General features: G+C 44.0%; 1 protein-coding gene across 6 annotated transcripts in view; it reads left to right on the plus strand.

Moving 5' to 3' along the window:
• Positions 1-511: 511 nt before the first annotated feature.
• The window catches only part of LOC121576746 (kelch-like protein 25), a 34,314-nt gene continuing 20,751 nt past the window's right edge, over positions 512-14,074 (plus strand). The window contains exons 1-4 of one of the 6 annotated variants that reach the window (XM_041890152.2): positions 512-849; positions 3,724-3,835; positions 5,435-7,286; positions 10,067-10,096. In XM_041890152.2, the coding sequence (XP_041746086.2) occupies positions 844-849; positions 3,724-3,835; positions 5,435-7,248 (1,932 nt within the window). In that variant the 5' untranslated portion in view covers positions 512-843 and the 3' untranslated portion in view covers positions 7,249-7,286; positions 10,067-10,096. Of the gene's footprint in view, positions 850-3,723; positions 3,836-5,434; positions 7,287-7,386; positions 7,427-10,066; positions 10,097-14,074 lie in introns of those variants that run through there. The other 5 variants (XM_041890151.2, XR_006002519.2, XR_006002520.2 and 2 more) reach the window with 5 other exon arrangements.

Here is a 14,074-nt window from a genome sequence, read left to right on the forward strand (position 1 = left end):
TATTAATTCCCTTGAAGATGGCTTTTCTGTGAACAAAGTTAAGTTATATTTACTCTAGGCTATATGCAGTGGTGTACAGTTGTAGACCTACTTCCACTAGAGGGAACTCTACACTAGACAAAGGCAAAATTATAGACATGAAGCTACACCAAGTAAAAAAAAAAGTAAATGTAGTGCAAAACATGAACCGAATGAAAATACCTACCAGTCTCGCATGTATTTTTCCTTGTTCAATGGTTGAACTTCAATGTTCATTTTCATTGTTGAGTTGATGTGGCATATTTTAAAATACTTGTCTTTAGAGTAAAATCATGGCTAGGGAGAGAGGGAGTGCCCTAACCTTTGTGAGAAGACTTGAGGAAAACAATAATTTAAGACTACAATTATGAAAGAGGTTGAGGCGAGAGGGGAAGGGTTAAATGCAGAAGACACATTCATTGTGCAACTGACTAGGTCTCCCCTTTCCCTTACAAATTATCTCTGTACTGTAATTGTCAGCGGGCGTGCTATTGTTTTGCTGTTCAAGTCAAGAGGAGGAGGGCGGATCCCACTTCGTCGTTTAATCCGATTGGTCTATTAGTTGTCAAAATCGCACCCAAATGTCTACTTTTATTGGTTGTTGTGCAAATTTGCATGAAATAGATACACGGAATTGGGTAAAGAGACACCAATCACTTGCAAGAGAGACACCACTGGATACGCATTTTTTCTGATTTCCCACCTCCGACCGAACCCAGTTGCAGACAAAGTGGCTTGAAAGGACCTCAAATACTCAGAGTAAAATCATGGTTTAATCAATCAACCAGAAACAGTACACATTTTGGATTCCCGTTAAACAACCGTATGTATGTGAGTATACAGTCAAGTGTTATTAGGCTACTTTGCAAATGTTTATCTGGATAATGTTTGCTAGCTTGTCATCTGAAGTCTTGACAGAGGGGTAGCTAGGTACGTCGTTACTTCATCTAAAGTTGGTTTGTTTGTTTGCTACTTAGTTAGCTAGCTGGCTGGCTGGGTAAATTAGCTGTTAAAGTTATTTGCATATATAGAATAACTAGCTAAAATAGGGTTAAACGGGTTTCTTTGATACCACTTTGTGGTACTATAGAAATCGTTTATTTTCTAACTCATCTAACGAGCTAGCTAGTTAGCTAGCTGGTTAGCTAGTCCTTTGGCGAAACCATCGATAATTAGTTAGCTAGATAGCGCTAACGTGCAAGGCCTGACCAGATCAGTCTGAAAATATAAAGTTTTGGCTATGGCTGTCAGCAGTCAGGTTAACTTGCCTTAACAATGTGAGCGTTTCAATTCATTTCGCAATCGTCATAATCGGACTGTTCATTAGCTAGCCTTCAGTGCAACATGTATTGGTATGCCAGTTTTGATGTCATGGCCTGATGGCCACATGTGGCTTGTGTTCGATTGTCTGAAGGAAATCGATGGCACTCTCCAGTGGCTACTCGCTACAGTTCTGCCAGATTTGAAGCTATCTAACCACACCACCTTTGGATGTATTGAATTCACCTTATTGTACTTTTATAGGAGTTTTAAAATGGAAATTGATTCACTCAACAGCTGTTGTAGCCTAGGTGATACTTTTAACTTGATAATTATTTCACAGATATTTGTTTGGGTGGAAGTGGCTAGCCGCCCACCACCCAGTGTTTCAAGATGATTTATCAGTGTAGCTACATCTTGCTGGCTGGCACATGTCTCTGTTTAATAATATTCATAACACACTAAACAGGATTGTTTTCTATACATAAATAGGTTGGTCTACTGAGACGTTGAAAGCAAAATGCATAATTCCAGGGCTACAGCAAAATAGGCTATAAGCAAACTGGAACCTTGGTGACTCAGAAAATAAAGCTAAAGTTAGTGCTGCAGTAAAACGAAATAGCTTTATTAGACTTAGTTGTGGAAAATGGGTTCATTTACAATGACCATTGACAACACAACTTTTACAATTAAAATCTTCCTTTTCCAAGTCACACCAGACCAGACACATTATTAAATTCATCCCACTTTAGATAGGCGATTCGGTCCAAAATATAATTGTTATTTCTGTTTTAGATGTGCTAAATGGTCCATTGGGAACAGGAGGGCAAAGTGGCCTCCATAACCATTGTTTCTCATCCATGAAGGATTAAGTCCCTCCTAACTCCTCACACCCCCACCCCCCCAAAGACACACATCTATTCTACTAAGAGGAGAATCTCATCTTTGAAAGCTCCTGGCTTGAATGTCCCTGACTCCCTGGAGCTGTTCTTTCAAACACTTTTTCATTACTCACTCACTGGCTTGTCAAAGTAGTGTGAGGGTTTGAACCCACATGCCCTCAGTTGCACAGACACCAGCCATTTCCCAATGTGCCGTTGGGTCTGTGTCGAGTCCCTGCGGATTGATAGAAGCTCTTGGTTATTAGGACAGACTGCAAACCAGCTGGTGATCCAGTCAGCATCACAAATGCAGAGAAGTTCCTTGCTTCAGACTCCTGAAAAAGCCCCCCGTCCTCCTCCATCCTCCCTGTGTCTGACATAGAGGAGTAGCACTGGAATGCCAACACTATGTGAAAAGATCCTGGAAAGGCTTTTAGACAGAAGGGCTGAGATGTTTACGGAGGGAAGAAACAAGATGGAAAATGGGGACCTTTTGTTTCCGAGTTGCCTGGTGGCAATCAAATTAAGAGGTCCCATTCATATGTGAATGTCCTGGAAGTTTGGTAGTTAGTCTCACAGAGAATGATTCAGCATCGTCTCGATCACTCTTGGCATGACTGGCAGTAATAGCTGATAAACAGGTTCTATCCCCAGGCCATCAGACTGCTAAACAGTCATCACTAGCTGGCCTCCGCCCAGTACCTTGCCCTGAACCTTAGACTGTCACTAACCGGCTACCAGCTAGCACTCTACCCTGCACCTTAGAGACTGCTGCCCTATGTACATAGTCAACACTGCTCACTTTAATAATGTTTACATACTGTTTTACCCACTTTATATGTATTTACTGTATTCTAGTCATTGCTCATCCTATATGACTACTGCTGTACACACCTTTTCTATTCATATACTGTCTATACACACCATTCACATGCATATATATTTATATTCCAGACTCTGATATTGCTTGTTCTGATATGTCTTAATGTTTTTTTTTTTTTTTTTTTGGGGGTTATGTGTGTTATTGTTTTGCTATATATTACTGCACTATAGGAGCTAGAAACACAACCATTTTGCTGCACCTGCAATAACATCTTCAAAACTGTGTGCGACCAATAAACATTTTATTTGAATAACATAAACCACCACACTAACTATTTTGGCCATTTTGTGGTTCCCCGGTCTAATTAATGTCCGAGCTCAAAAGCTGCAAAGCATTTTTCCTCTGACTTAAAACGCTTTGTGTTGACTGTCTATGCTACAACTGGACGATATGGCCATAAATATATATATCACAATGAAACTGCCGCTGTGTTGGAAGCATGCTGAAATCTGACAATATACACATCTGTATTGCACTTATCCTTATCGTAATATTGATGAATTTTGGCTACATGAAATATTCCCCAGCCCTAATCCATTTGATCAATAATTGTTGGGTGAACCTTCTGTTAGAAAACAACTTTCCTGAGGCTGAATAGACAGATGAGAAGCGAGTCAGGCAACCCCACACAGGAAAGGCACAAATGGAAATCATGTGTTTTTTTATTCCATCGTCCCTCAGACTTCACAGCAGCTCTATCAGCCCGGCCTCTACACTTTTTGGGACCTGATGCAGACCCCCCCTCAGATCCTCACAGTCAGTGCCTGCGCCTGGGTCAGCAGTTTTTGCCGGCGTAAGTGGTACAGGACAATTGGCCACCAACCCCCCCTCTGCATTTGCTCAATTGCATGGCCTGCTGTGTGCCCCATCTTTTGTGACTGATCTGCTGCATTGTGTTCCCTGTCAGCCCGACATTGACATTCTAAACACCCTGCTGATGTGTGTTTGCCTGCCTGTGACCCCCCCCCCCAAACCTGCCACAACTGACCCCAAACCTCTGTCTGCTATGGACCCCAAACTGCATGTCAGCGCACACACACACACAGAGAGACACTTGAGCTGCTACTATAAAATTCAGTTGCTGAAACTGGGCTTTTATATACTCTTAGTTGTCTGTCTGTTTCCAGGCCATGTAGTTAAAAGAAGACTTGATCCTTTTGGGATTTGAGTGTTGCTATGCGGTAGAAATACTAACAGTGAGTGAGCAGTAGTGATTGAGCAGCAGTGTACACCTCACAAGATTCCCCTCTGTTAGGCTACAGGATTAAAAGAAACACATTCTAATGGATATGATTGGAATGACTTCACTAAGCGAATGCTCTGTGGTATAATAATAGTTTGAAAGCTCTGAAGAGGTTTGTATGAATTACTGTTATACTACTTTGAGGGCACGTGGGAGAGACAGTTTTAAAAGGGATGCCCTGTGTTGACTGACCATTAATAAACCGGCTCACAACTGTAGATTTGCAGATATGCTATGAAATAAGTGCATGGGAGTCCGCTTAATATGATTTAAAATGCATGTAGGCCATATATAATACAGTATCTAGCCTATGTAATGTCTCCTCTACTACAATTCAATAAATAGGATTTGGTTACTTTGAAGTATGGTTGATTTTTGAAAGGCTTTTCCACAAACTCTTAACAATTAGGTGTGCTTTACTCAGGAGATTAATTAAGTGGATTGATGGTGCAATATAGCTGAGGATCACATTCTGCCCACATTACTCAGTGGGCCTTCTCTGCAGTATGATATGAGCTCTGTTAATAAAGAATGCTGAGACTGCTGAATAATTTCAGACATCAAGCGATAAATCTCATCTTAATGTTGTACCTACTAAGCACAGTTCATTTAAATGAGAGAAATAGTGTTGACTTTGATTTTTTTTTTAATACAGTAATTGGATTGATTTAGAATAGGCCTATGATTTTGCAAGTGCCAAGGCTAACTTGTTTTGATTTAAATAGGCATATGCACTTTAGGATGATCCATTTTCTGTAATTAGGCTTAGAGCGGTGTTGTAATAATAGGCCTTATTCCAATGTAGGAATGGCATTCAAATAAGCAGCATGTTATCACATGATCTAGATGTAGCCTAGAAATTTAAGTTATACAATGAATACATTTCCCCCATTTGGTTGTTTACGATCAAAGTTGTATCAGTAATACATAAATAATATTTTGTTTTTATCTGAATGATGTTATTTTAAGTCCGCTCTTAACTTTTGGAGAATGAGTAGATGTAAAGAATCCGACGAAAGTTGTTTCTTTGATTAACAATAAATCCCTATTGAGATCAGCTTTAGAAGTAAATTGTATCTTGGGAAAAACATATCCACCAGTTTGTTCCGTATCTCATTTTCTTTTTCTGTTTTTGTTGTTTTTCCGTAGTTGGAGAAATTAGGACAAGCGACTCCCTGGAGGTCTCTGAAACCATGTCAGTCAGCGTCCACGAAAACCGCAAGTCCCGGACCAGCACGGGCTCCATGAACATCTCTCTGTTCCATAAGCCCTCGCATCCAGACAGTGTGCTCACCCATCTCAACACCCTCCGCAAGCAGTGCATGTTCACTGATGTGACGCTGTTGGCGGGGGACCGCTCCTTCCCCTGCCATCGGGCGGTACTGGCCGCATGCAGCCGCTACTTTGAGGCCATGTTCAGTGGCGGGCTCCGTGAGAGCCTGGACAGTGAGGTGAACTTCAGAGACAGTGTGCATCCAGAGGTGTTGGAGCTGCTGCTGGACTTTGCCTACTCGTCACGTGTCATCATCAACGAGGAGAACGCAGAGTCGTTGCTGGAGGCGGGAGACATGCTGCAGTTCCACGACATCAGAGACGCAGCCGCAGAGTTCCTGGAGAAGAACCTGCACTCGTCCAACTGCCTGGGCATGATGCTGCTGTCTGATGCCCACCAGTGCAAACAGCTGTATGAGCTCTCCTGGAGGATGTGCCTGGTGCACTTTGAGGCGTTGCGGGACACAGAGGACTTCTACGGCCTCAACAAAGACAAGCTGCTGGACCTGATCCTCAGCGACGAGCTGGAGATCGAGGACGAGCATATCGTGTTCAACGCTGTGATGCGCTGGGTGCGCTACGACCTGGACGGCCGCAGGGACTACCTCCCTGAGCTGCTGGGTGGCATCCGCCTGGCCCTGCTGCCCTCTGAGTGTCTGATCGAGGCGGTGGCCTGCGAGGAGCTGGTGATGTCAGACAAGAGGAGCCGGCAGATAGTGGAGGAAGCCATGCAGTGCAAGAAGAAGATCCTGCAGAACGATGGGGTGGTCACCAGCCCCTGTGCTCGGCCCCGCAAGGCAGGCCACACGCTGCTCATCCTGGGAGGACAGACCTTCATGTGTGATAAGATCTACCAGGTGGACCACAAAGCCAAGGAGATCATCCCCAAGTCAGATCTGCCGAGTCCCAGGAAGGAGTTCAGTGCCTGTGCCATCGGCTGTAAGGTCTACGTGACTGGGGGAAGGGGTTCTGAGAACGGGGTGTCCAAGGATGTTTGGATCTATGACACGATCCACGAGGAGTGGTCTAAAGGCGCTCCCATGTTGATAGCACGGTTCGGCCATGGTTCGGCTGAACTGGAGAACTGGCTGTATGTGGTGGGTGGCCACACTGCCATAGCAGGCGTCTTCCCTGCCTCCCCCTCAGTCTCCCTCAAACAGGTAGAGCGGTATGACCCGCTCACCAACAAATGGACCATGATGGCGCCGCTCAGAGATGGTGTTAGCAATGCGGCTGTGGTCAGCGCCAAGCTGAAGCTGTTTGTGTTTGGTGGCACCACCATCCACAGAGACAAGGCCTCCAAGGTGCAGTGCTACGACCCTCTAGAGAACCGCTGGGCCATCGCAGCAGAGTGTCCACAGCCGTGGAGATACACGGCCGCTGCTGTTCTGGGCAGCCAGATCTTCATAATGGGCGGAGACACGGAGTTCACCGCCGCCTCCGCCTACCGCTTTGACTGTGAGACCAACCAGTGGTCTCGTGTTGGGGACATGACTTCTAAAAGAATGAGCTGCCATGCGGTGGCCTCTGGGAACAAACTGTACGTGGTGGGGGGCTACTTTGGGACGCAGCGCTGCAAGACTCTAGACTGTTATGACCCCACGTCTGATAGCTGGAACAGTATAACCACAGTGCCTTACTCGCTAATTCCCACTGCGTTCGTAAGCACCTGGAAACATCTACCTGCCTAGCAGCCTCGACATGAAAAAAGAGAGGTCTCCAGAACTGGGTAAGCAATAAGAATATTGTTTTGTAATAGTACAAAAAAATTAATATATATATTCAGCAAAAAAAGAAACGTCCTCACTGTCAACTGCGTTTATTTTCAGCAAACTTAACATGTGTAAATATTTGGATGAACATAACAAGATTCAACAACTGAGACATAACCTGAACAAGTTCCACAGACGTGACTAACAGAAATTGAATAATGTGTCCCTGAACAAGGGGGGGTCAAAATCAAAAGTAACAGTCAGTATCTGGTGTGGCCACCAGCTGCATTAAGTACTGCAGTGCATCTCCTCCTCATGGACTGCACCAGATTTGCCAGTTCTTGCTGTAAGATGTTACCCCACTCTTCCACCAAGGCACCTGCAATTTCCCGGACATTTCTGGGGGGGAATGGCCCTAGCCCTCACCCTCCGATCCAACAGGTCCCAGACGTGCTCAATGGGATTGAGATCCGGGCTCTTCGCTGGCCATGGCAGAACACTAACATTCCTGTCTTGTACGAAATCACGCACAGAACGAGCAGTGTGGCATTGTCATGCTGGAGGGTCATGTCAGGATGAGCCTGCAGGAAGGGTACCAGATGATGGAGGAGGATGTCTTCCCTGTAACGCACAGCGTTGAGATTGCCTGTAATGACAACAAGCTCAGTCCGATGATGCTGTGACACACTGCCCCAGACCATGACGGACCCTCCAGCTCCAAATCGATCCCGCTCCAGAGTACAGGCCTCGGTGTAACGCTTATTCCTTCGATGATAAACGCGAATCCGACCATCACCCCTGGTGAGACAAAACCGCGACTCGTCAGTGAAAATCACTTTTTGCCAATCTTATCTGGTCCAGCGACGGTGGGTTTGTGCCCATAGAAAACGTTGTTGCCGGTGATGTCTGGTGAAGACCTGCCTTACAACAGGCCTACAAGCCCTCAGTCCAGCCTCTCTCAGCCTATTGCGGACAGTCTGAGCACTGATGGAGGGATTGTGCGTTCCTGGTGTAACTCTGGCAGTTGTTTTTGCCATCGTGTACCTGTCCCGCAGATGTGATGTTCGGATGTACCGATCATGTGCAGGTGTTGTTACACATGGTCTGCCACTGCGAGGGCGATCAGCTGTCCGTCATGTCTCCCTGTAGCACTGTCTTAGGCGTCTCACAGTACGGACATTGTATTTTATTGCCCTGGCCACATCTCTAGTCCTCATGCCTGCTTGCAGCATGCCTAAGGCACATTCACGCAGTTGAGCAGGGAGCCTGGGCATCTTTTTTTAGGTGTTTTTCAGAGTCAGTAGAAAGGCCTCTAGTGTCCTAAGTTTTCATAACTGTGACCTTAATTGCCTACCGTCTGTAAGCTATTAGTGTCTTAACGACCGTTCCACAGGTGCATGTTCATTAATTGTTTATGGTTCATTGAACAAGCATGGGAAACAGTGTTTAAACCCTTTACAATGAAGATCTGTGAAGTTATTCTGATTTTTACGAATTATCTTTTGAAAGACAGGGTCCTGAAAAAGGGATGTTTTCTTTTTTTTTACTGTGTGTGTGTATATATTACACACACACACACACACACAACCATTCAAAAGTTTGGGGTCACTTAGAAATGTCCCTGTTTTCCATGAAAACATACATGAAATGAGTGTGTGTATAAATAATAACAACACACACACACACACACACACAGTACCAGTCAAGTTTGGACACCTACTCATTCCAGGGTTTTTATTTTATTTTGAATATTTTCTACATTGTGGAATAATAGTGAAATCATCAAAACTATGAAATAACACATATGGAGTCATGTAGTAACCAAAAAAAGTGTTAAGCAAATCAAAATATATTTTATATTTGAGATTCTTCAAAGTAGCAACCCTTTTCCTTGATGACAGCTTTGCACACTCTTGGCATTCTCTCAATCAGCTTCATGAGGTAGTCACCTGTAATGCATTTCAATTAACAGGTGTGCCTTGTTAAAAGTTAATTTATGGAATTTATTTCCTTCTTAATGCGTTTGAGCCAATCGGTTGTGTTGTGACAAGGTAGGGGTGGTATACAGAAGATGGCCCTATTTGGTAAAAGACTAAGTTCATATTATGGTTAGAACAGCTAAAATAAGCAAAGAGAAATGACAGTCCATCATTACTTTAAGACATGAAGGTCAGTCAATCTGGAACATTTCAAGAACTTTTAAAGTTTCTTCAAGTGCAGTCGCAAAAACCATTATGATGAAACTGGCTCTCATCAGGACCGCCACAGGAAAGGAAGACCCAGAGTTACCTCTGCTGCAGAGGATAAGTCCATTAGAGTTACCAGCCTGAGAAATTGCAGATCAAATTAAATGCTTCACAGAGTTCAAGTAACAGACACATCTCAACATCAACTGTTCAGAGGAGACTGTGTGAATCAGGCCTTCATGTTCGAATTGCTGCAAAGAAACCACTACTAAAGGACACCAATAAGAAGAAGATACTTGCTTGGGCCAAGAAACACGATCAATGGACATTGTTCTTTGGTCTGGAGTCCAAATTTGAGATTTTTGGTTCCAACCGCCGTGTCTTTGTGAGACACGGTGTGGGTGAACGGATTATCTACGCCTGTGTAGTTCCAACCGTAAAGCAAGGAGGAGGTGGTTTTATGGTGTTGTGGTGCTTTGCTGGTGACACGGTCTGTGATTTTATTTAGAATTCAAGTCACAATTAACCAGCATGGCTACCACAGCATTCTGAAGTGATATGCCATCCCATCTGGTTTGGCCTTAGTCCCACTATCATTTGTTTTTCAACAGGACAATGACCCAACACACCTCCAGGCTGTGTAAGGGCTATTTGACTAAGGAGAGTGATGGAGTGCTGCATCAGATGACCTGGCCTCCACAATCATATGTGGGAACTCCTTCAAGACTGTTGGAAAAGCGTTCCAGGTGAAGCTGGTTGAGAGAATGCCAAGAGTTGAAGAATCTCAAATATAACATGTATTTTGATTTGCTTAACACTTTTTGAGGTTACTACATGACTCCATATGTGTTATTTCATAGTTTTGATATCTTCACTATTATTCTACAATGTAGAAAATATTAAAAATATAAAGAAAAACCCTTGAATGAGTAGGTGTGTCCAAACTTTTGGCTGGTGTGTGTACTACGCTTCAAAAGTATGGGGTCACTTAGAAATGTCCTTGTTTTAGTAAGAAAAGCACAATTTTATGTCCATTAAAATAACATCAAATTGATCAGAAATACAGTGTAGAGATTGTTAATGTTGTAAATGGCTATTGTGGCTGGAAACGGCTGATTATTAATGGGATATCTACATAGGCGTACAGAGGCCCATTATCAGCAACCATCAGTCCTGTGTTCCAATGGCACGTTGTGTTTGCTAATCCAAGTTTATCCTTTTAAAAGGCTAATTGATCATTAGAAAACCCTTTTGCAATTGTTAGCACAGCTGAAAACTGTTGTGCTGATTAAAGATGCAATAAAACTGGCCTTCCTGAGAATAGTTGAGTATCTGGAGCATCCGCAATTGTGGGTTCTATTACAGGCTCAAACTGGCCAGAAACAAATAACTTTCTTCTGAAACGCGTCAGTCTATTCTTGTTCTGAGAAATGAAGGCTATTCCATGCGAGAAATTGCCAAGAAACTGAAGATCTCGTACAACGCTGTGTACTACTCCCTTCACAGAACAGCGTAAACTGGCTCTAACCAGAATAGAAAGAGTGTGAGGCCCCGGTGCACAACTGAGCAAGATGGCAAATACATAAGGGTATCTAGTTTGAGAAACAGACGCCTTACAGGTCCTCAACTGGCAGCTTCATTAAATAGTACCCGCAAAACACCAGTCTCAACGTCAACAGGGATGCTGACCTTCTAGGCAGAGTTGCAAAGAAAAAGCCATATCTCAGACTGGCCAATAAAAAGAAAAGATTAAGATGGGCAAGAGAATACAGACACTGGACAGAGGAAGGTTGGGAAAAAAGTGTTATGGACAGATGAATCGAACTTTGAGGTGTTCGGATCACATTTGTGAGACTCAAACCAAATGAAAAGATTCTGGAGGAGTGCTTGATGCCATCTGTCAAGCATGGTGGAGACAATGTGATGGTCTGGGGGTGCTTTGGTGGTGGTAAAGTGGGAGATTTTGTACAGGGTAAAAGGGATCTTGAAGAAGGAAGGCTATCACTCCATTTTGCAACGCCATGCCATACCCTGTGGACGGCGCTTGATTGGAGCCAATTTCCTCCTACAACAGGACAATGACCCAAAGCACAGCTCCAAACTATGCAAGATCTATTTAGGGAAGAAGCAGTCAGCTGGTATTCTGTCTATAATGGAGTGGCCAGCACAGTCACTGGATCTCAACAGGCCAGTACATCAGGAGACGTGGAGGAGGCCGTAGGAGGGCAACAACCCAGCAGCAGGACCACTACCTCCGCCTTTGTGCAAGGAGGAGCACTGCCAGAGCCCTGCAAAATGACCTCCAGCAGGCCACAAATGTGCATGTGTCTGCTCAAACGGTCAGAAACAGACTCCATGAGGGTGGTATGAGGGCCCGACGTCCACAGGTGGGGGTTGTGCTTACAGCCCAACACCGTGCAGGACGTTTGGCATTTGCCAGAGAACACCAAGATTGGCAAATTCGCCACTGGCGCCCTGTGCTCTTCACAGATGAAAGCAGGTTCACACTGAGCACATGTGACAGACGTGACAGAGTCTGGAGATGCCGTGGAGAACGTTCTGCTGCCTGCAACATCCTCCAGCATGACCGGTTTGGTGGTGGGTCAGTCATGGTGTGGGGTGGCATTTCTTTGGGGGGCCGCACAGCCCTCCATGTGCTCACCAGAGGTAGCCTGACTGCCATTAGGTACCGAGATGAGATCCTCAGACCCCTTGTGAGACCATATGCTGGTGAGGTTGGCCCTGGGTTCCTCCTAATGCAAGACAATGCTAGACCTCATGTGGCTGGAGTGTGTCAGCAGTTCCTGCAAGAGGAAGGCATTGATGCTATGGACTGGCCCGCCCGTTCCCCAGACCTGAATCCAATTGAGCACATCTGGGACATCATGTCTCGCTCCATCCACCAATGCCACGTTGCACCACAGACTGTCCAGGAGTTGGCGGATGCTTTAGTCCAGGTCTGGGAGGAGATCCCTCAGGAGACCATCCGCCACCTCATCAGGAGCATGACCAGGCGTTGTAGGGAGGTCATACAGGCACGTGGAGGCCACACACACTACTGAGCCTCATTTTGACTTGTTTTAAGGACATTACATCAAAGTTGGATCAGCCTGTAGTGTGGTTTTCCACTTTAATTTTGAGTGTGACTCCAAATCCAGACCTCCATGGGTTGATACATTTGATTTCCATTGATACTTGTTGTGTGATTTTGTTGTCAGCACATTAAACTATGTAAAGAAAAAATATTTTTTATAAGATTATTTCATTCATTCAGATCTAGGATGTGTTGTTTAAGTGTTCCCTTTATTTTTTTGAGCAGTGTGTGTGTGTGTATGTATGTGTATGTATGTATGTGTGTGTATATATATATATATATATATATATATATATATATATATATATATATATATATATATATATATAAAAACACTACCGTTCAAAAGTTTGGGGTCACTTAGAAATGTCCTTGTTTTCCATGAAAACATAGATGAAATTAGTTTGAATAGGAAACATAGCAAAATACAATATGTATGATATATATATATATATATATATATATATGTGTGTATATATATGTGTGTTTGTACATACATACATACATACATACATACATAGTGAGGGGGAAAAAGTATTTGATCCCCTGTTGATTTTGTACGTTTGCCCACTGACAAATAAATGATCAGTCTATAATTTTAATGGTAGGTTTATTTGAACAGTGAGAGACAGAATAACAACAAAAAAATCCAGAAAAACACATGTCAAAAATGTTATAAATTGATTTGCATTTTAATGAGGGGAAATAAGTATTTGCCCTCTCAATCAGAAAGATTTCTGGCTCCCAGGTGTCTTTTATACAGGTAACGAGCTGAGATTAGGAGCACACTCTTAAAGGGAGTGCTCCTAATCTCAGCTCGTTACCTGTATAAAAGACACCTGTCCACAGAAGCAATCAATCAGATTCCAAACTCTCCACCATGGCCAAGACCAAAGAGCTCTCCAAGGATATCAGGGACAAGATTGTAGACCTACACAAGGCTGGAATGGGCTACAAGACCATCGCCAAGCAGCTTGGTTAGAAGGTGACAACAGTTGGTGCTATTATTCGCAAATGGAAGAAACACAAAATAACTGTCAATCTCCCTCGGCCTGGGGCTCCATGCAAGATCTCACCTCGTGGAGTTGCAATGATCATGAGAACGGTGAGGAATCAGCCTAGAACTACACGGGAGGATCTTGTCAATGATCTCAAGGCAGCTGGGACCATAGTCACCAAGAAAACAATTGGTAACACACTACGCCGTGAAGGACTGAAATCCTGCAGCACCCGCAAGGTCCCCCTGCTCAAGAAAGCACATATACAGGCCCGTCTGAAGTTTGCCAATGAACATCTGAATAATTCAGAGGAGAACTGGGTGAAAGTGTTGTGGTCAGATGAGACCAAAATCGAGCTCTTTGGCATCAACTCAACTCGCTGTGTTTGGAGGAGGAATGCTGCCCATGACCCCAAGAACACCATCCCCACCGTCAAACATGGAGGTGGAAACATTATGCTTTGTGGGTGTTTTTCTGGTAAGGGGACAGGACAACTTCACTGCATCAAAGGGATGATGGACGGGGCC

Source organism: Coregonus clupeaformis, chromosome 11, assembly GCF_020615455.1.
Source record: "Coregonus clupeaformis isolate EN_2021a chromosome 11, ASM2061545v1, whole genome shotgun sequence".
Lineage (NCBI taxonomy): Eukaryota > Metazoa > Chordata > Actinopteri > Salmoniformes > Salmonidae > Coregonus > Coregonus clupeaformis.